This window comes from Vipera ursinii, assembly GCF_947247035.1.
Source record: "Vipera ursinii genome assembly, chromosome: 7".
Taxonomy (NCBI): domain Eukaryota; kingdom Metazoa; phylum Chordata; class Lepidosauria; order Squamata; family Viperidae; genus Vipera; species Vipera ursinii.
This window is the reverse complement of record NC_139521.1, coordinates 55,235,205-55,258,122: the sequence shown is the minus strand read 5'-3', so window position 1 is coordinate 55,258,122 and position 22,918 is coordinate 55,235,205. Positions and strand designations below refer to the sequence as shown.

General features: G+C 37.7%; 1 protein-coding gene across 2 annotated transcripts; it reads right to left on the bottom strand.

Annotated features, from left to right (window-relative positions):
• Positions 1–1,341: 1,341 nt before the first annotated feature.
• Positions 1,342–14,334, bottom strand: CFI (complement factor I). Of its 2 annotated transcripts, none has more exons than XM_083366982.1 (14): positions 14,013–14,334; positions 13,597–13,852; positions 12,959–13,109; positions 12,077–12,246; positions 10,939–11,049; positions 10,712–10,816; positions 9,023–9,049; positions 7,932–7,964; positions 7,614–7,649; positions 7,160–7,263; positions 6,168–6,274; positions 4,339–4,616; positions 2,918–3,019; positions 1,342–2,166 (listed from the first exon to the last, which is right to left on the bottom strand). In XM_083366982.1, exons 1-14 carry the CDS (start codon positions 14,073–14,075, stop codon positions 1,949–1,951), a joined length of 1,761 nt encoding a protein of 586 aa, XP_083223108.1. In that variant the 5' UTR covers positions 14,076–14,334; the 3' UTR covers positions 1,342–1,948. The 2 variants fall into 2 exon arrangements, with proteins under 2 accessions (XP_083223108.1, XP_083223109.1); XM_083366983.1 differs by having other exon boundaries at positions 7,932–7,961.
• Positions 14,335–22,918: the final 8,584 nt, after the last annotated feature.

The window sequence follows — 22,918 nt, the reverse complement described above, 5'->3', positions numbered from 1 at the left end:
AATAGTTCTCAGGAAATGTCTCATTTTGAATCTGCATCCCATTTTTTACAGTTTCAACATCGTTCTTGTCCTAACTTTAGGCACTATTAATAAATTCATGCCCTCTTCCTGATGACTATTACTAATGAAAGACGGTGTCATGTTTCGCTTTAGCTTTCTCTTTAGGTTCTTTTACTATTTTTCAATAGAATTCATCCTCCATGCCCTAACCATCATTATTGCTCTTCTTTACACTCTTCCCATTTTCTCAGCATCCTTGTGTAGAACAAAACCAGACATGATATTCTAAGTGTAGTTTGACCAGCACATCGAGAAACAATAACTTTCTATATACTTCCATTAGTGCAGCCAGAAATAGAACTGGGCTGAAGACAGAGCCTTAGCTATCCCACTGTATACCTTTCTTCATGTACACATAATTCAATTAAGGAGCATATTGAGTAAATTCATTGGATGGTGAATTATCTGCATTATTACATTTTAGGTTTGATTAGTGAGCTCAATCTCTTTTTCACATCCTACATTTTTGCACCTGGGAAAGAACACACTTCCCTCGATATCATGTCTTAGTTGCAGATTGCCAATTCCATTCTCTTCAGCAGTGACTCACTCATCTCCACCTTATGCCTATAGTGCTTTTGGACAGCTGTCAGATTCCTCACCTCAGTGGATACCTGAGCATCTTCCCTTCCCTTCCCCTACAAAGTTTTCTTAAACTAATGCTGTTTCCTGATTTTTATCTCTTCTGAAGTTGCCTTAATCTTTTGCTGACCACAACAATGCCTCCAGCATTGTATATCTATTAACCTTGTAGTTATTAGCACTTCCACCTTTCAAAGAAAAAACATCCTAATCCTGTCAAGCTCCTTTTTGTTTTGTGGTTCAATTACATTGGGCTGCCCTAGAAATGTATATAAATCACTTTGGGTTCTCTGCCATTTTAAATAAGAAAGAGAAGAGGGAAACATTGTCCTTACTGTCTTAAGAGTAAATAAGCTGCTTTCACCTGAAGCTGCATGTCCAAGGTTCTTAATCTTTTTCAGCAAATACTACCAAATTATGATGTTTCTAAAATGTAAAAAGCTGTCTATAATGTGCAATGCATTTTTGTAAGAAATCTGTGCAGTTTGATATGTTTCACCTTCATCACATCCTGGATTTAAATGGTTTGGAGAACAGTATATAGTAGTTTATATTTATGTTTGTATTGTTTATATAACAATATGTTTACATTCTATGTTTATATTCTAGGATGTATCTTTATAGTTGCAATTTTATTATATTACTCCCATGCATAGTTAGTGGATCTTAATGCAAAACTAATGAGAAACTTATTGCTTGTTGCATGCATCATTTTTTATTTGAATATACAAAGTGAATACATCAAAATAGAGCAGATGTTTCTAAAAAGCAGCAAGGTTTTAAAGCCATAAATGTAAAATTTTATAAGTCACTAGAGCTCTTCCTCTAGGCATAATCCATATTGAAGTAAGCTTTTAAGTACTAGAGATTTTCACAGGGTAAAAATATACTTTTATATATATCTACTTAGGAAGACGTTTCAAATAATTCTACCATTTCCAATTTAGTATAGTGGTTAAAGCATCAGGCTCAAAACTGCCTTAGACACGAAACCATCTGGCTGACCTGGGACCACTCAACTCTGCTTCAGCCCCTAGGAAGGAGGCAAAGGCAAACCATTTCTGAAAACTTATCAAAATTGCAGGGATTAGACAGCTGCCAGGAGAAGACTGACTCAAAGGCACAAACAATAAAACAAAACAAAATTTCAAATTGTATAGAAACTATTGTTGCTCAATTAAATCAGTTGACCTTCAAATACTTAATATATGTTGAACAGAATTTAATATATGTTGAACACCAATTTTCTAATTGATCTTTGCTTCATTAATGCAGGTAAAAGGGGGAAATATCTGCATTCTAACAATCACAAATTATATTTGGAAATGAGAGATATTCCAGTATGTTGAGCAATCCAATCAAAATAGAGTGCCACTTTTGTATAAACTCCAGGATGTCCCTTTTCACCACAGTTTTCACCCCAGCTCACAACACCCCAGACATATCCCACATTGTTATGGTCAAAACAAACCAAAGGTCCTCCTGAATCACCTTTACAGGCGTCTACAGAACCATCATCAGTACCTGAAATAAGAAAAACAAAAAGAGTTGCCTATGAACGTTCTTCACTTTATATTTTAAAGCAGAAGTTCACATGATATTTTCTGGTCATTCACTGAAAACATATTACTACGCATATGCAATATATTACTTCTATGCTATGACTTTTAATCTAAAGTGTTTGTAATTCATGCAGTTAAACTATTGTTATCACTCATAATATTATTTTATTTTACTTTATTTTATTAGTTTTTGAGATTTACATCTTGTCTTTCCTCCAGGAGTTCAAGGAATATACACAGGATTCCTTGTCCCATTTTTACCACAACCAACCATCCTGTGAGGTATTGAGATATTGTGATTGAAGTGATAGTAATTGATTCAATGTCAGCATTAAGCTTCTATGACTGAGGTAAACTTGAACTCACATCTCCCAAATCCCTAGTTCAATATGTGAACCTTTATTCTATACTGGCTTTTAATACTGAATTAAAACAATGTCAATCAGGAAGAAAACCCAAAGTGCACATAATAAACTTGTGTGCCCAGAGCTGAATAGATGTTTCCAATGCAATACTTTCTCAAAACAAGACATACGTTTTAACTACCTATCCATAATTGGTTTGTGATGGCTGGAAAGGAATGCATTCTAGATTGGGATGATATATTTAATATTGAAATTTTCACTGAGCCCAACATTTGATGGTCCATTTCTATCTACAAGCTCAGGTATTGGTGTCAGAATAGAGGCAAGAATGATATATTTCATGCTCACCGGCACATTCCATTCCTTTGAAATACCGATTCTTGTAGATTTCTGAACAGTTATCCATTAGAGTAACATAACCCCACTTAAGAATATATTGTCTTGTGAATTCTAAAGAAGAAATGAGAGAAGAGTCAGATGAATCAGTAGCAAATCTTAATTATAAAATGATTTCCAAATTCAAATTGACTCAATTGAGCCAATTCTTTTTGTGGCAAATAATAATTACATTTTTTAAAAAAAAATAATGTATGTCTTTTTTCAAAAATATATAATAGTGCATTTTTTCATCCTATTTAAGAATACTGCATTTTTGCACATTTTTTTCCTTGTGGTATTGGCCGTTAAGAGAGACAGTCTTAGTGACCCTCTGCTCTCCCTAATGCAGTCGTTAAAAGACCATGTGGGCCATTAAATGGAGTATGGGATGCTTCAGGTGTAAGTCGAGGTCTACCATATCTCTTGAGATACCCAATGTTCCACTCTCCACTTCTCAGGGTCCCCACAGCTCTTGGATCTGCTTTCCCCCACACCAGGTCCTTGCAGTTATTCCTCCTCTTCACCAGGTTGCTGCAGGCCTTTGACCTCCTCCCCAAACCCCTGTCATCCATTGCACATTTATAGTTTGAAGATCTCCAGAGCTCTGGCTCTTTCCTCAGCTCTGTGCAGACTGCATTAGGAAAGCAGAATAGTATTGTCTGTTCCTGGGCCACATGGCAGTCTCTGGGAAATGGGTGCCATTTTGACATGCCTGTAAAGAATTATGGGAATGCTGAAATTGGAAGTCTCCTGGGAGGCAGCCAAACATCCCAGGGACAAGTGGCCTGCCCTCCTTCCCCAACATGAGGTCCAAAGATCTTCAGAAAATAAATGGGGCATAGACAGGCCCAAGGCTGGAGGGACCCGCCAGGGTGAGATGGGGGGAGAGAGGCTGAGTAGCTGCTACAGCATCCATGCTGCAGGTTGTAAAGGCAAAGGACCATGGGACACTGCAGCAGCCATAACTTCAAAATGTGGTCATACGTAGTTTTTGGGGGAGGGGGTGTCTGTCATAACTTCAAACAGTGGCCAGATGTTAAGTGAGGACTACCTGTACCTAGTAAATTTTATTTATTTAAAACATTTATCTAGCCACCCATCTTATATCAAACTGGATGATTCCCAATCATCAATTACAACATTATAAATAAAAGGGACCTCCTTTCCTTCATCAAATGTTTTATTTAGAACATTTATCTAGCCACCCATCTTATATCAAACTGGATGATTCCCAATCAACAATTACAACATTATAAATAAAAGGGACCTTCTTTGCTTTCCTTCATCAAATGGAACCCAGACAGTCACTGGAGCTTAAATAGGTGCTAGAGTGTGTGTATATTCGCTCTGAAGAAAACATTTTTATAACCTCACCAAATAGTAAGCATTACCTTCATCAAGTCCCCAGCCAGAAACTTTACACTGATGACCACTTCCGAACATATATTGTGACCAGGGAATACATATTGGCACAGTATGACGTGGAGAACATGGAGTCCCCTCATTTTTCGTTTTCATCTCCAGCAAGGCAATATCATTCTGATATGTTTTGGCATTATAGTGCTCATGTATTATCATGTCCTTTAAAGAAAATGTGTCTACCCTTGTACTGTACTTCATTGAGTCTACTATCCCAGTCCAAATCTTATAAATATGGAGACGGCTCCTCCTAGCAAAAAGGAAAAAAAAGAGAGGAAGAGAAATATTGATTAAAATATTTAATAGAAAAGTAAATTTGGCTCCAATTAGATTTTGAGTTGATTAAGAACCAAAATGTTTTATATAATTTTCCACTTTTAGAGACACATTTACCCAATTGATAGGAAGGCAGATTCTTAATAAAGATTAGAGAAAATCCCCCACAATAGGAATAATTTGATGGTAGATTCAATTAGCCAAAGTTGTGGTGAGCTCCCTTTGCTGAATGTATTCAAGTGGAAGCTACATGGCCTTCTGTTAGTAATTAATTTGGATTCCTGAACAAAGCAAAGGAGTCAACTTAATGGTGTGAATACTCTTAACTCTTTCAGTTTCATAGATATAGATACTGTATTTCTAACATTCATTAAAAAGTCTGTATTTAGTCACTCCTGAGACACTACCAAAATACTCAATGACTTGTGGACTTCTGAGGCACTACCAAAGCACTTTTATGACTTGTGGACTTCAACTCCCAGAATTCCTCAGCCAGCAGATGCTTTAAACACAAGCACCTATGTTGATGTCTCTATTTGTCTAATCCCACAAGCACTGTATACTGAACTTTGAGATGGCTTTCTTACCTCTGTCCCACATTGAACCACCACTCTATATTATCCAAAAGAAGACTTTGGAGGTAGATCTTCCTCACAAATACATATTACAAATACATTCATTAAAAAGTCTGTATTTAGTCACTCCTGAGACACTACCAAAATACTCAATGACTTGTGGACTTCTGAGGTACTACCAAAGCACTTTTATGACTTGTGGACTTCAACTCCCAGAATTCCTCAGCCAGCAGATGCTTTAAACACAAGCACCTATGTTGATGTCTCTATTTGTCTAATCCCACAAGCACTGTATACTGAACTTTGAGATGGCTTTCTTACCTCTGTTCCACATTGAACCACCACTCTATATTATCCAAAAGAAGACTTTGGAGGTAGATCTTCCTCACAAATACATATTACAAGCAGAATGTGATACTCTCTTATTATATTTCCAGAACTAAGTAAATAACTTTGAATAGATTTATTAAGAAAACTTTTATAACTAAAAATAGTTGGGCTGTTATGGTCATAATATAAGATTTTATCTGAAGTTCTGTTTTTCTTTAGTTGTCGTTACAAGAAAGTCCCAATCAGCTTAATTTAGAACAGGGGTGTCAAACTCAATTTCATTGAGGGCCGCATCAGCATTGCAGTTGCCCTCAAGGGGCCTGGTGGATATGGCCAGGGTGGGCGTGGCCTACTGGGTGGGCGTGGCCAGCTCTACATCGTTCGCATCAAGGGTGCCTATGGGGGCCTGGGCAGGAGTGGGACAGATCTGAGGGTCTCTGGCAGAAGGAGGGTCTCTGGGCCAGGGCCAAGGCAGTGGGGGCCATTCCCTCACTGTTTCCAGGATGGCTTCACGGGCCACATGAAACCACTTTGCGGGCCGCATCCGGCCCCCGGGCCTTGTGTTTGACACGTCTGATTTAAAACTTTAAGGAATTATAACAATACCAAAGGTCTCCTACCGAACACAGTGTGCAGCGGTCAAAATCCAGCAGCCTCCAATGTATACCCCACCACAGTTCGTTATTTGCCCTTCGCCTCTAATGGCCACTTGCCAGGGAAATTCATGCTATTAAAAAAGGGGAAAGAGACTGAAGAAAAACAATGTACAGTAACTATCTGGATTGTTACAGATATTGCACTTTTAAAAACCAGAACAGCTTTTGATAAAAATTTACATATATACCCAGCAAGCTCTTCTTTTATCCGTTAGTGGATTTATTTAATCTACAGAATCAGCAAAATGTGTAGAATGAATAGCAATTTTCCAAATATTACAGAACATTAATTTTACTTGTGCTGCCCATTCTGGCTCTCTATCTTACAGCTAGACTAGAGAAAGAGAGAAGGGAGAAATAAGAAAGCAGGGACATAAAAGATTGAAACCATAACACAAAAATTAACTTCTCATTATATTCTCCAGATTTTACCCTTTATTCACTTCTGAGGCGCTACAAAAGCACTCAATGACTTGTGGACTTCTGAGGCACTTTTATGACCACAACTGAGCCCAAAATTTCCCTTGCTAAGCAAGACAGTGAGTGAATTTTGCCCCCTTTTACGACTTTTCTTGCCACAGTTGTTAAGTGTTTTGCTGCAGTTGTTAAGTTAGTACAATGATTGTTAAGCGAATCTGGCTTCCCCATTGACTTTGCTTTTAAGAAGGTTGCAAAATGTGATCACATGACTCCAGGATACTGCAACCATCATAAAACATGTCAGTTGCCAACATCCAAATTTTGATCACATAACCGTGAGGATGCTGCAAGAATAGTAAATGTGAAAAAGAGTCATTAATCACTTTTTTTCATCACTGTTGTAATTTCAAATGTTGGCTACTGTAAATGAACAGTTGTAGTTCAGGACTACCTGTATTGCACCCAATTAGTACGCTATTTATGTGTTTTTTTTAATCAATGTTATAGTTTAACCAATTGCCATCCTTTGCATTTACCGGTTTTGCAGTAAAACCACCTATGATTCTCTTCCGACGAGTAACTGTGTGATTTGTAATGCCACAGGATAGTACAGGAAATAAAGTCTTTGTCCTTTTTCTTTCTTTAATAAAACATAAACAGTGTCATAATACTCATACACTAAGGTTTTTTAAAGCCTTTATTATTAAAGATTTAATCTTAACTACTTCTACAATTGTCTTAATTTTAGAGAGTTATCCCAGATGTCCACTGAAAATCAATATAGTAAAATTCTAATAACTGTAAAATTAGAGTTCTGTTCAGAGCTACTTTAAAAATGGATGATATTTCAGTTTAGTAAATTGCTTTACATTCAACTGCTGTATCCAACCCTACTGGGACATTGTCACATCCTCAGAATTTAAAAATATGAAAATAAAGAAGATTGTTTTTAAAATATCAGGTTTTATGCTAATTTATCTACACATTTACCTTCATCCATGGACTGTATAACTTGATTTGATTCTTCTGCAAGAAAATTAATTTGAAAGTATTGTAAAAGAAATTTTCCCAGTAGAGAATATATATAAATTACTTTAATTGAACAATTACTTGTTAACATTAGACTGTCCCATCTATGTGGCTTTTAAGAGCTTTTTGTTGTTTAATAATTAGAATTGGTCTCCACATGCACATAATATCTGTTTTTAAAAAAATATAAAAGTAAATTAGTGGACTATGACTACAACAGAGTATCATATGCTGCAGATTGTTGGTAGGATTGCAGTAGAGCAGGGATGTCAAATTTACCTTTGTTGCTTGTTCTTCTTCCTTCTGTTTCTACTGAAATAAAATAACAGTTAACATTTAGATGGCTATGGAGATTCTCAATCATCCAGGTCATGGTTGTCTGAAAGGAGCTTTTTCAAGAGGCAACTGGACTTTCTTGTTTTTCTTTGAAGATGTTTTGCTTCTCATCCAAGAAGGAAAACAGATAAATCTCTAAGTGGCCTCAACAACTCTCTAAAACACGGGTGTCAAACTTGCCACATCACGTGATGTGTCGTGTGTATCTTGAGTTTTTTTGCATTGCCAGAGCTGGGGTGGGCACGGCCTCTGTATGATTCAACCGGCTCATGGGTCAGCAGTTTGACACCCCTGCTGTAAAAGAATGCAAATGACCAGCTGTCTGCAAGGAGTATAAATACTTCCATTCTCCACCATCCAGTCAGAGCTGAAGAAGCTTCTTGGATGAAAAGTGAAACATCTTCAAAGAAAAACAAGAAAGTCCAGTTGCCTCTTGAAAAAGTGCCTTTGGGACAATTAACATTTAGCTGAAATTCTTATTATTTGCCTTTTAAATCTTATTTAACACCAAAGTGTAGTGTCAAAAATAAGATCTTGAAAGGTAGACAAAGAAAATTATTATACAATTAATATTCAGTATGACATTAATAAAAGATGAACTGTATAGAACAAAATTCATGGACTTATTTTTATAGTACAAAAAGAATATAAACCTTGAAACCTAATGCGAAAATCTCCACGGTGTTATTATATTCATAGATGCTAAAAAAATAAATTCATTGACTGCTATTAATTGTCATCCAGACAATTGCAGCCCATATATAAAAGTCCTTGTTTAAAATCTTATTTTTCTAATTATTGCATATGAAGTTTATTTTATGACTTTTTAAACATATTCACAGCTCCCTTTCAAATTGAGATTTCCAAGGACACAGACAGAGCTTATTAAAATTATTCAGTGGAATTATTACCCCAGACAAAAAATCAGACAACTTCCACCCCTATTAAGTGGTTTCCAGGAAAGAGCTGGGATATAAGAGACAATCCCATTTATCACTACAATAAATAGAGAAAAAACATACAAAGAATTTTACCTTTTTTACTTCCTCCAGTTTTATTACCTATTAAAAATATACATGAATACAAAAAAATGATTTAAAATTTTAAAAGTGCAAATTTTATACAAAATCACATATGCAAACTATGATGTGAAGTGAACCAGTTTGTTTCAACCCACTTGCAATAATTAGGCCCACAAAACTCAGTTTTTTTTTAAAAAAAAGAAAGTGATTGTATTCATTCCAAGTAAAATCCTGTGTGAGTCATATTAAAATGAATAATATACCAGCCTTCTGTAATTAGATTTTCTCTAAACAAAGAAATCTTTGTTAGGTTTTCTTGATCAGTTCTGCATACTTTCAGCCACCATTGCCCTTGAGAAGTTAAGCTCTTTGGATGTAAGATACCAAGAACAAGAAGATGCTTGCATAAATCAGAGATTTGGAATCTATGAGGTTTATCTGATCCACTCACTTCATTAGTGGATACTCCACTGACTTTTACCTGTGCCTTGTCCTTCCTTTGGGACCTATTTGGGGGGACAAGGAGAAAACTAATGGATGCCCACTGTGATAGCATTCTTCCAGAAATACAATATACAGGTAGCCCTTGACTTACGACCACAACTGAGCCCCAAAATTCTGTAGCTAAGTGTGACATTTGTTAAGTGAGTTTTGCCCAATTTTACAACTTTTCTTGCGACAGTTGTTAAGTGGATCACTGCAGCTGTTAAGTTAGTAACACAGTTGTCAAGTGAATCTGGCTCTCCCATTGACTTTCCTTGTCAGAAAGTTACAAAAGGTGGTCACATGACCCTGGGACATTGCAGCCATCATAGATATGAGTCAGCTGCAAAGCATCTGAATTTTTGATCATGTGACCCTGGGGATGCTGCAATGGTCGTAAGTGTGAAAATGGTCATAAGTCACTTTTTTCAGTGCGATTGTATCTTTGAATGGTCACTAAATGAACTGTTGTAAGTCAAGGACTACCTCTACATCCTACGTTCCCTAGTAGAGAATATACATACATTGTTTTTGAGATTGTTTTTTTTTCCCTGCTGACATTTTACAGAACAGGTAATGAAACATCTACAGAAAAAACAACCAAACTCAAACAATGCCAAGAATCCAACAATAATCCTGCCTTATCAGTGACAAAATGTACTTTGTTTGTCATTGTCAGTTGGGAAACTGTAAGGTGGTTCCTGCCAGTTTGTGATATAAGTCTTTCCCATTGTGGAGAGGAATTTTTTGAAATCAGTTCAGCAGTTCTCACATTCCTGATCATACAAAGTTTTGAAAATCAACTAGCTCCAGCCATTTCACTTGATTCACTCTTCATTTCCAGTGAGGGAAATGGGGGTTAGATGGAACACGTGAGAAACCAGGTGTTTCCCTTGCCCTTCTTTTTAGGAAATGCATAAATCCAAGAAGGCTTCAAAGCGAAAGCATTGCCCCTTGATCTCATTCAACTCTTCAACCAATCTAGATTGACATCCCTGTTGTAAATCAGATTATCAGATCATTACCAGAGGGTGTGCTTATCATATTCACCCAACTGGAATCCAGCCAGCTGTACAAAAACCTCTATTGTATGCTAATTTTAAATAGCAATAATAGCTGATTCTAACGTGATATCTGAAATTTATTAAAATGCTTATATTCATGGGGGAAAATACTGTTTTAACCTAGCCATAGATAATTTTAGAAAGCAATGCTTACAATTGAGTTCATCTTCTCCTGTTAGGCAGTCCAATTCATTATTACATACAAAGCTGCTTGGAATACACACATCTGAGTTACAATGGAAATGTTTCTTTTTGCAGGCTATTGGAAAAAAATAATAATTGAGTATATAATAAGTAAGGGCTCCTTAAAAGTTATACCAAGTGCTATACTATGAATACATATGTTTATATAGAACAGATAAATGTACAAAAGGAACATACCTTTGCAACATAATTCATCACTTAAATCACCACAGTCATTCAGTCCATCACATGTTTTAGCTGAATAGATACATTTCCCATTGACACAGCGGAATTCTCTGGGCCTACAGTCTGACAAGTTGAATAAAAAAGCAATAGTTTGTTAATGATGGTGTGGAAAATAAAATAGCTAAATCGGATTACTCCAACATGTTGCCTTTCAAATCTGCTGGAATATAGATAGCTCCCATTATCCTCAGTTACCAGTAGTCCTCAACTTACAACAGTTCATTTAATGACCGTTCAAAGTTACAATGGCACTGAAAAAAGTGACTTATGACCATTTTTCAGTTACAACTGTACTGAAAAACATGACATATGACTGTTGCAGCATCTCCATGGTTATGTGATCAAAATTCAGACACTTGGCAACTGACTCATTTTTATGACGATTGTCCTGGGGTCATGTGATCATCTTTTGCAATCTTCCGACAAGCCTTGTCCCTTGTCAATGGGGAATCCAGATTCACTTAACAACCATATTACTAACTTAAGAACTTCAGTGATTCACTTAACAACTATGGCAAGAAAATGAGGCAAAACTCTTAACAAATGTCTCATTTAGCAAGAGAAATTTTGGGCTCAAATGTGGTCATAAGTCAAGGACAACCTGTAGTAATGGCTCTGGAAAGCATCAGTTGAATTTTAGGGGAGAAAATTCTGATAGCAAGAGCAGCTGGACAATGGAATCATTGATGAATGAATGAAGGAGATAGTAACTTCTCTTCATTCATATGAATTTAAGTGAACACTAGAGAGATATCTTTCAGGGTATTCATTTTGGCTTCTAGGACAGAAAAGAGGATTGAACTCAATGACCTTAATGCCCTCTTCTAATTGAATCAATTAGGATTCAGTCACATCCATTCACAAAAAACCCTACTAAGGCCAGATCATTGGAGTAGCTACAGAATGCTGATTGTCTCTTGTCAGGAGAATAACAAAATCAAGGCAACAGACTGAAAGTAGATATGCCTGGCTGGAACACTGACAATCAGCATTTTGCATTATATTTTTTGCATATTTCTTTTGTTTCTACTGTAACTTCTAATTATAATATCAGAATTGGCTAGTTATTTATAATATACATTTTACCAACCTCTTTTTTCTGTATGGCATATCACCTTAGCCAACTTCGAAGTGGTCGAACGCAATTTCTTTAAACCACACTCAGCTAGACTTGTCTCTGTCCCTCTGCAAGTTGCTTTAAGGCATTCATGTGAATTCTGGTCTTCATCTGGCTCAACATATTCTTTGCCATCAGCTCCTCTGTACAATTCAGCAAAAAATCAAATCAAATCAAATCAAACGTATTCAAATGCTCATGTTTCAGCATTCTGGGTAATGGAATGTTTGACAACAAATAATCAAGTTCATAGTGCACCAAGCACTCTGTAATTCAACAGTGAGGTATCTTCTTCTGGATTTTATTTTTTGGTTAATAGTTTATTCTATAATCAGAAATAGAAAATCACCTCTTCCTCATCCACCCATAGTGAATTATTTGAGGGAAAAAATAATTTTATATCAAGTAAAATAAGTGCTGTCCTCTTTTTAAAAACTTCATGTTCTTCTGGCCATAAAGAAGCAGCTATATGATTGCTATAAAATATTTATTCATTCAAGAGAATTTAATTGAACATTTTTGCTTTGGCCCCATCTATTTTTTCCCCTGACCATTCCAACTTTTAAGTATTGCCCTCACTGCATTACACAAGACTGAATGAAGATCTTGGCCCACAAAGTTTGCTGATGCTACATGAAGTGAACAGATTGAATTTTTATTCATAGATATTATCAATACATTGTGATTTTGTAATGATACTTGTAAATCTACACACTGGAGAAAGCTGCTCTAGCATATTTTCATTTCTTTTTAAAAAAGGGAGATATTGGAAGTAAAATAGAGCTACTGTTCTCTAAACAGTATTTTATTTAAAGTTATTAGCAGAAAATATTTTATTCTATTAGAAAATCTTACTCAGCAAAACCAAGATGTCTGCAGATCACGTTTGCTTCATGGATGGTGAATCCTTTCTCACATAAGAATGATTTCTCTGAGTTGCTCAGTTCAACTTGAATAATTCCTTCCGAGCTTGCATTTTTATGACTGAAGAGAACATTAAAGTGAGCTAGAAAACACAACAAGGTCTATTAATATTTATGTTTATGCACCTTACAAAAGACAAAGATCGATTTTATTAGCTATAAACTGGCTAATCTATAGTAGTAATGCACAAATGCTCCAATAAAACAACTTGTTATGTAAATATCTACAAATATATATTTGTCCAAAAAAATGCCACTTGAATATTTTTTTAAAAAATATGAGTTTAGTAGAACTTTCTTCTGATTGCAAGGAGTAGACAGTCTCTATCCCTCCAATTTATTTTTAGTAGCCCACTTCTCACAATCCTACTCTCGTTTGAGCCATTCATGAAAGAAAACCAGGCATATGAAGGGGAAATACATAGCAATCACTAGAATTTGGCCCAAAATTGAACAGAATTACTCAAAGTATTTATCACTGTAAAAATATTTTGATGTTGTACTTCAGTCTTAAAGCTTGTCTCCTCTCACTAATGATGGCTGAAAAAGAAAAAAAAGTCTTTTTTTTACCTTCACGGTTACACACGCCTCTGCTCAAAAATTTGCTCAATCTTTGGCGACATTCATAACTTTTTAGCTGACAGTAAGTTTGGAAGCTCCTTCTCATAGTGGAACAAACTGAAGTGCCATTTCTGGGGCATTGGTAAGGTATTTTACAATGACAAGTTCCTTCTATGCACGTCTGCCAAGGCTGACAAAAAACCTTTTCACAAGATTTCTCTGTGTAATTGTTGTTCAAGCATTCCTGTATCAAGTAACTGTTTTGCTAGAAAAAAGAAAAGAAAACACAAGTTATGAAATTACCTCGTTCCCTTAAGGTTTTTAAATATATACTTCACAGGACGTTTATTTAACAGCTTAAAATACACCTTAATATATAGCAAGGAAAGTTTCTCAACCACAATTTAATTAAAATAAAAGCTTACCCCTTGTGCAAAAACATGATGTGACAGGTATAATATAAACAAAAGAACTGATCCTTGTGTCATGATGAAGAAAATCTGCACATCCAGAACAGATTCTTGGTCTCAAATCCTCAATTTAGATTACCTGTGTTTAATTTTTAACTAAAAACAAATATTTAAAATATAATACTGAAATCACCTCTGTACTGTGGTGATTCTAGAATTCTTGACTCTTGTGAAAAGGTTCTTCTCCTCAGTTTCACCCTAAGTACAAGAAAAGATTGCTATAAAAAGTAATATAAAGAAAACGCTTATTTGTGCTATTTTGTGCTTAATCCTCCAAACCCTGCCTCAACACTTTTGTTTTCTACAGAGGCACTTCCTTTATGTACCTCTGTAGAACAGTCCTAATAAACAAATCGTGATTGGCTGTTATTTGCATAATAAACAGTAAGTTTATATCAAGGTTATGTTTGGTCAGTTGCTCAAATCTTTAGAATAGAAAGGTATGTTAGAAAGGAGAGAAATGCAAATAGGTTCTTCCTTATGTTGGAGATAAAGTAATAAAGCAGAATAGTACTAAAATACAAATCAAATAATAAAACTATGGAATATCAAGCAATTAGATTAGAGATTGCAGCAGTATGCAGGATCATCAATTAGATTCTCATCTGCATTAAAATCAAATTAGTGTAGCACTACTTGTATAAGATTGATGATCACCCTATTAAAACCAGTGTTATAAGATTAATTTCATTTTTAGGCAGAGGGTAAAAAGGAAGTAGAGAGAAATACAGATTTTATAACATTTATAATTTTTAAGAAGAGTTGAAAAGGAAGTGGAGAGAAATAAAAACAATGCTGAGGTTGTTTTTACACAGATATCTACCGTTTATTCTACCTCTAGCTGAAAATGGGAAGATTGACTTTTTCTTGCCTTCTCGTATTACAAAATTAAAACAAATAGTGTAACAATGAATTTCCCAGGAAACGTTGTTTAATAAGTAACAAGATATTGGCTAGGAACTGCTTCAGGATATTAACCCTAATACAAGACCTTTGATGTATTTTATATGAAATACGATAAAATGGCACAGCAAAATGTCACATTGTCTCAAGCTTTTTAATATTAAAGTTGTCTAGCTGTTATTTCCTTCAGTTTTTTATTTATCAAGATGTGTATTTTGTTTAAAGATTTTGTATTTCAAAGGACAGAATCAATCAGTCCTAAAGGAACCTTCCTTCCTTCCTTCCTTCCTTCCTTCCTTCCTTCCTTCCTGTTGTCTCCAATTCGGGTCTGAGCTTGGTGCTGAGGCTGATGAAGAACACCAGACAAAAGGTGCAGGTTTTGTTTTCTTTTATTGAAGCACTCCAAGAAAAGGGATCCTGGCCAAAATACCAAGGAACCAAGAACCACAGAATTAATAAAGCTTTATACATTTTCTCTAAAGCAGAAGGAAGGATGAGGTGGGATATATAAGACCCTACCTGGACCGAGATGCCCTACGCACAGTCACTCATGCGCTCGTGACCTCCCGTTTAGACTACTGCAATGCTCTCTACATGGGGCTGCCCATGAGGACCACTCGGAGGCTTCAGCTGGTGCAGAATGCGGCTGCGTGAGTTGTGATGGGGGTTTCCCGATACTCCCATGTAACACCTCTACTCCGCGAGCTGCATTGGCTCCCGGTTGCCCTCCGGGTGAGATTCAAGGTGCTGGTGATGACCTATAAAGCCCTAAATGGCTTGGGTCCGGGTTATCTGAGGGAACACCTGCTGCCGGCATCAAGCTCCCTTTGTCCAGTGCGCTCCCACAGGGAGGGTCTTCTCAGGGTACCGCCGGTAAGAGATTGCCGGCGGACAACACCCAGGGATAGGGCCTTCTCAGTGGGTGCGCCCGCCCTTTGTAACCAGCTGCCAGTGGAGCTTAGGACTGCCCCCAACCTCCGTTCATTCCGCCGGGACCTGAAGACCTGGCTCTTCGAGCTCTCTGGCCCAGGCTGAGAATTTTAATTTTAATTTTAATTGAGGTTTTATTTGTTCAGGGATGGATGTAATTTTTTTAACTGTTTTTAACTTTTGTATTTTTTTGTTTTAATCACCCTGTAAACCGCCCTGAGTCCTTCGGGAAAGGGTGGTATATAAATATAATAAAATAAATAAAATAAAATAATAAACGTTTCAATAATAATCTAACAATTATTCTATTGGTTTCTAGCAGTCCCTATACCTAAGCCTTGGCTAAGGAACGCTTCAGGAGTTATCTAATACACATACTATTAGCTCCAGGCTAGGGGTCTTCAAACGTGGCCCTTTTATGACTTGTGGACTTCAACTCCCAGAATTCCTCAGCCAGGCACGCTAGCTGAGGAATTCTGGGAGCTGAAGTTCACAAGTCATAAAAGGGCCAAGTTTGAAGACCCCTGTTCCAGGCCATTTCTATTCCTAACTTTTAGCTGATCTTGCAAGTTACTTACGTTTTGTTACTTTTATCAGCTTTTTGATCACACAGAATTGTTACAAGCTTTATACATCATATTCCCTGTGAATAAACATTCTTTGTTCTTGCCAGACAAACTCCCCAATTACAGGCTTCCTGGTCTCCTTTCAAGTGTATGCCATAATCTTGCTTCATTTTGGCAGACAGACCATCACTTCCTTCCTTCGTTTTCTTTTAACTTTGGATCCCACAGCTGAAGCTAGAGGCACAGATTGGGATCTTGTCCTATTGCATGGTTTATTATGACTAATGAGGGGGGGGGGACTTTTTTTTTCCAAATGTCTCTAGCCCAGACATGTCGTGCAACGTATTAAAGCCTTTTCGCCATTGCCGGCAATGGGATGGGCGCGGCTTCCGGATGACGTGTCCGGCCTGTGGGCCGGCAGTTTGAAACCCCTGCTCTATCCTGTGTTTTTTGAAATGCTGTAAAAATATATTTAAATCCGAACCTGCTTTCACTCTCCAATTCTCTATATTTGGCAATAAGACCCTCATGAATATGCGTTTGTTTATGAGGTTTCAAACACAGACTATAGATATTTTTTCGCTAAACAGTTGTACATTCTTCCCATGGTTCCTGGAAGCATTGCACAATATGTCATCATACACTATTAACCATAACAGGGATGTAAATAACAGGTTTGGTTGCAATCTGGCTTTTATAAATATTTCTGCGTCCAGAGTACTGAGATTTTACACTAAACAACTGTGCTCTGTTGGGTCATCTTGTCAGAAATATTTACTTAAACATATACATAAAATGACCTTTGGAGAAGTGGAAGCAGTGGGTGTGGGAGCAATTTCTGACTTTCTGCTAGCTTCCCCATTGATTTTGTGTGTGGGAAGTTTGCAGGGAGAAAGTCAGTGGGGAAACAAATTGGGAAAGTCACAGGTTGCTTGTTTTCCCCACCCACACACTCTCCCCAAGGGCTGCACTCATGGGTCACTCATGCACCTTCCCTTACATACCCTCCCTGACCCTCCCTGCACCTCTTGGGGACCCCGTCACATCAACACCAACCCTTGCCACACCACACCACCTGATGCACCATTTCATTCCCTTGCCCACCCAGCACTAACAACTTACCTGCCTGCTGGCCTTGCATTTGCAACTTCCTGCTGGCTTTCCCACTGATTTTGCTTGTGGGAAACTTGCAGGAAGACAATGGGGAAGCCGTCAGGAAAGGGTGCAAATTTCTCAGGTAAGTCTCCCTCGCCCACACTCTCTCCCAGACCTTCTGTACTTGCACTAGCTACTCATGCAACCCTGGCATCCTCCTTGATTTGTGCAACATTCTCATACACCCTCCCTGACCTACACCTTCTTCAACTTGCTCTGTATATTGCACGCACACCTTCTGTCACACACTCGCACACTCTTATTGACTATCATGGCCCCATTGGAGCCTGGTTTGGAGGAGGAGGATTTGGAACCAGGATTGTCCAAAAGGGATGACACGTCTCCTTTGGCATGTTTGGAGAGGCCAGGGGCTAAGGATGATGATGATGATGATGATGATGATGATGATGATAATAATAATAATAATAATAATAATAATAATAATAATAATAATAATTTTATTTGTATACCACCCTTCTCCCGAAGGACTCAGGGCGGTGAACAGGGCAAACATCTAAAAATACAAGAGTACAAACATTAAAAAAGATTAAACAAGAGCCCAGAAACTAACAACAATGAATTAAAATACATGATGCTGTCCTAGGCCCCTCAGGCATTGGGGGAGGTGGTTGAGCAGACAGAGAGCTACATACAGTGGTAGGATTCAGCTTGTTCACCCCAGTTCAGTAGAACTGGTAGCTAATTTTTTGTTGCCCAGGCCCAGAATGGACTTCCAGAAGTGGCATTCACACAGAGAACTGGTTGTTCAAATATTTGAATATCACCACTGGGATTGACTGCTGATAGGCAGTGGTGCTGATAGGCAGCAGATCTCCTCTAATGAGGAACAGCTGCCTCCTCCACTCAATCCAAGGGCATGGAGAGCAGAGTGTAGGCAAGCTCAGAGAAGGGCTACAAGGCTACTCAGAAGGTCACCCCACCCCTCCTCACAAGGAACACCTGGAGTGGAGTGACTTAAGGAGAAGCCATGGGTAGTTAAGAATTTCCCAGAAACAATTGACTTACACTCCTCCAGCTTTGATTAGTACCTTTTGCCATGCCTTGCTTTGAAGACTGCTTTTCATCTTTTGCTTTGCCTATCCTTGAGGACTGCTTTCTGCCTTTTGTCTTAGACCTTGCCCTTGACTTGTGGACTACTTTTGACTACTTTGCTTTGCTTTGCCTTTAGAACTTTCTCTTGTCCTCTATCTTGTCTTTGTCCTGAGGATTGCCATTTGTCTTGTGCCTGGACTCTGCCTTGTGGCCTTGCTTAGCCTGGTGGATTTGGACTTGGAATCTTGGATTTTGCCCTGTGAGCGTGCTCCTACTCTGTGGACTGTATTTGTAATATAGGGGCTGTTGTTTAGGGGCCTGAGAATGGCTGCATGGGAGTGGAGGGCCGTTTGCTAGAACATTTATTGAGAGCAATAAAGGACTCTCTAGAGGCCTTCCTTGCCTTGACCACCTGGGTCATAATGCTGACCTGCACCACCATGCACTCTCCTTGATCCACTTCTCGCTTGCCTTCTCATTCCCTCCCACATCTGACCACTTACCTGCCTGCTGGCCTTGCAGTTGCAACTTCCTGTCAGCTTTCCCACTGACTTTGCTTGTGGGAAACTAGTAGGGAGATAAGAATCACGGTTGAGTTTAGACTTTCTCCCACTTTCCCCACTGTCTTGTGGGAAGCTTCAGTGTTTGCGATGACCAGTGACTATGGCAGCAATCTTTTCCAAATTTCAATCCCATGGGAGTAATGGTTCCTGGATTTTGGATGCCTTCTGTAAGTTAGCCCATTTGAGGTACCTTGGTTCAAAAACTGTTGTCCTATGATACATTGGTTCGCCCAACTGAAGGTTTCAAACAGACAATATGCAAAGCATCCAGAACTGCTGGAAGCTGAGAAACATAAATTTAATAAAGAACTATTATTTTCCAATCTTAACATTAATATTACTATTATTATTTCTTTAAATTTATTGGCCAGCCAACTCCAGTGCATTTTGGGCAGTGTACAATTTTTTTTAAAAAAAATGTAAAAATAGCTAAAGATAATAAATAGATAGTCTGGAGTAAGAACAAAACCCACAAAACAAAAAGGACCATTGAGCAAGTAACAAACATTAAACCCAAGCCTAGGACCAAAAATGGGTTTTCAAAGCTTTCTGGGAGCCCAGGAGAAAGGGTGCCATATCTGGGGGGGCTGCTGATCCAGTGGGTGAGGGAGGCACTCCTTGTGGACCAAAACCCACTTCAGTAAATAAATCGGCTATTATGCCAAAGTAGGAGGAAATACATATTGACGATGGCTACCTAACGCCAGGCAGGCAACAATGATCTTGAAACCTTAGCCCAGGGGTCTTCAAACTCGGCCCTTTTATGACTCATGGACTTCAACTCCCAGAATTCCTCAGCCAGCATGCCTGGCTGAGAAATTCTGGGAGTTGAAGTCCATGAGTCATAAAAGGGCCGAGTTTGAAGACCTCTGCCTTAGCCCATCAATGCTAGGGGCATATTCAATGTCTACCAGGAATTTCTCAGTGTTCTGTAATGGATATCTTCCCCACCTGTCCCATTCTCTACCTCTAATTTTTCTTCTTTGAGGCTGGACTATAATTTAATGAGGAAAGACTAATTTCTTTACAATTAGATATAATCCTGGGACAAGGGTACAAATTCCTTGGTAGGCGAAAAAAAAAAGGAGAAAAGCAGCTACAGAAGAACAACTACCTGTAAACAGCTCTGATGTTAAATTGCTTTAGATGATGGGTTAACTTTATATTTGCATATATCAAAGGTTTCTTACCAGTGCAAGTTTTTTTAAAGTGTTTATTTAGAGTGGGCTGTAAATCATTAATGATATATTTCTATTGTTACACGCAAAAACTATGGGCTAAACATGTTATCCTCAATCCTTGAATGTATTTATTTATTTGCTTTCCATCTTTATTACTTTTATAAACAACTCCAAGTTAGTGAACATAACCAATACACATTCCTCCTCCTATTTTCCCCAGAACAACAACACTGTGAGGTGAGTTCGGCTGAGAGACAGTGATAGGCCTAAAGTTACCCAGCTGGCTAAGGCGGGACTTGAACTCATAGTCTCCTCCTTTCTAGTCTGACGCCTTAACCTCTAGTCTAGACCAAAAATACATTCGCCTAACTTGTGCTTGCCCAAGTGGTGCTGTCCATAGTTTTAATATGGGACAAGTTAAGGAAATTGGATCCTTCCTGGTTTCCAGAATAAAACCAACCAACCACCAGTTCCTATATTTAATATGCGGTAGAGCAAAGTTTGACAAGCATAGGGAAATGACTTTGATGGATGGTTTTAACCATCTTTCAAATTGCCCAACACTGCTTTCCTTCCCCCACTGGGGGAACAAACCAACAACCACAATATAAAGTATAGCCATCTGAAATCTTGGTCAGCAATAACAAAAGCTTGTAATGTTCTACCAGAAGAGCATGTCAGCTGGCAAAGCCTAGCTCTCCTCAGTTTAAATGTGTGCACGTTGTAGACTATTAAGCTGCAATTAGTCTTTTTAAAAATATTTTTTAAAATTTTATAATAAATAATAACAAGAAGAAGAAGAAGAAGAAGAAGAAGAAGAAGAAGAAGAAGAAGAAGAAGAAGAAGAAGAAGAAGAAGAAGAAGAAGAAGAAGAAGAAGAAGAAGTAGTAGTTGGAAGGTACCTTGGAGGTCATCTAGTCCAACCCCTTGCTATGTAATCTTTTATTTAAATCTCTTAATTATGGACTTCACCTCATGATTCTGAACAAGTAGGATTTTATGATGCAGTTGCATACAATAGATTTTGTGTTGTATTGTAGACAAAAGCTTGATGTTTATTGTAAAAGTTGGCCTCTACTACACGGTAGCGCTTACGTGCCCTTTCAGTGATTTTATAGTCAGATTTGTAAGCAACATTTGGGGTTAGTATTTGCTTCTTTACAATATGTTTAAGCATGAGTCTGTTCAAGTATTTGCCTTGCAAAAGAATAAAAACATGATAAATTTGATTTATTGAGGTAAGGCTGAAGTAAATAGCGAAGGATACCAGGGTGATAAGAGGTGCTGAATATGAACAAATAATTATTTGTATAAACGAGTGAATCTTGGGGTGGGGGAATAAGAATTTAAGAAAAAACATAGAGTGAAACAGTTTATACAGAACTGATCACATGCTGGGAGGAACAAGAGCCTTGGTGGAGCAGTGGGCTAATGCCTCCTTAAGTAATACCAGCTGCCTGCAATTAGTGCAGGTTCGCATCCCACCAGGCTCAAGGTTGACTCAGTCTTCCATCCTTCCGAGGTAGGTAAAATGAGGACCCAGATTGTTGGGGGCAATTAAGCTGACTTTGTAATAATGCCGCTTGGGGTGTGTGAAAGCCCTAATAAGCAGGCATATACATAGAATGAAGGCTACTGCTAAGCTTGTAAGCCGCCCTGAGTCTTCGGAGAAGGGTGGGATATAAATGGAATTAAAATAAAATAAAAAATAAAATAAATAAACAAATCAAAAATTTGTACCAGAAGGACAGTGATGTCAAAAAGTGGGATTGAAATGAATGCTCACTATGTTAGTGCCAAAGAGGGGGGAAAAAGGAGAAAACAGAAGCCATAAACATTTTGAGAATGGTAAGGCTGCAACATGTAATAAGATCCAGTTGTTCAAATGTAACATACTGTATTTAGGTATAGTAATGCAGCACTGCACTTAGGAATTAAAACTAACACTTATAATTAGATTTAAGATATAAAAAACATAAAATTGATTACCAATGAATTCTAAAACTATTGTCTATCCTGGAGTACTCTCTCATTCATCAGAACCTTGACACTAACAACATAAAAATAAACAGTAAAGCCTAAAATATTAATAACTTACAATCAAATTCACCCACGAGAAATGACTAACGGACGAAGCATGAGTTATTCACATAATCCAGAAATCAAGTCATTTATATATCTTCATCTGCTTGGAAAATTTCAATTTATTATGCAGAGGAAATTAGCAATAACATTTCTCAGATCGGCCTGCAGCACGTAAAACAGAAGAAAAATGAGTCTTCTTTGACTATCATTATAGAAAGAACGGTGCAACAGGAGGAAAGGGAGGAATTCAACCGAACCACCATCCTAAAGGCAGATTTAACTAACCATGAGAGAGATGTTAGCGGAGTGCTGGTTGGAGCTGTGAATTTGCTCCAGCGACAACCATGCCTTGTCGCTGGCTGCAAATTACTTGCACCACACACAGGGGGTTAAAAAAAGTAATAATCTAAATGTTGTGAAGCGGA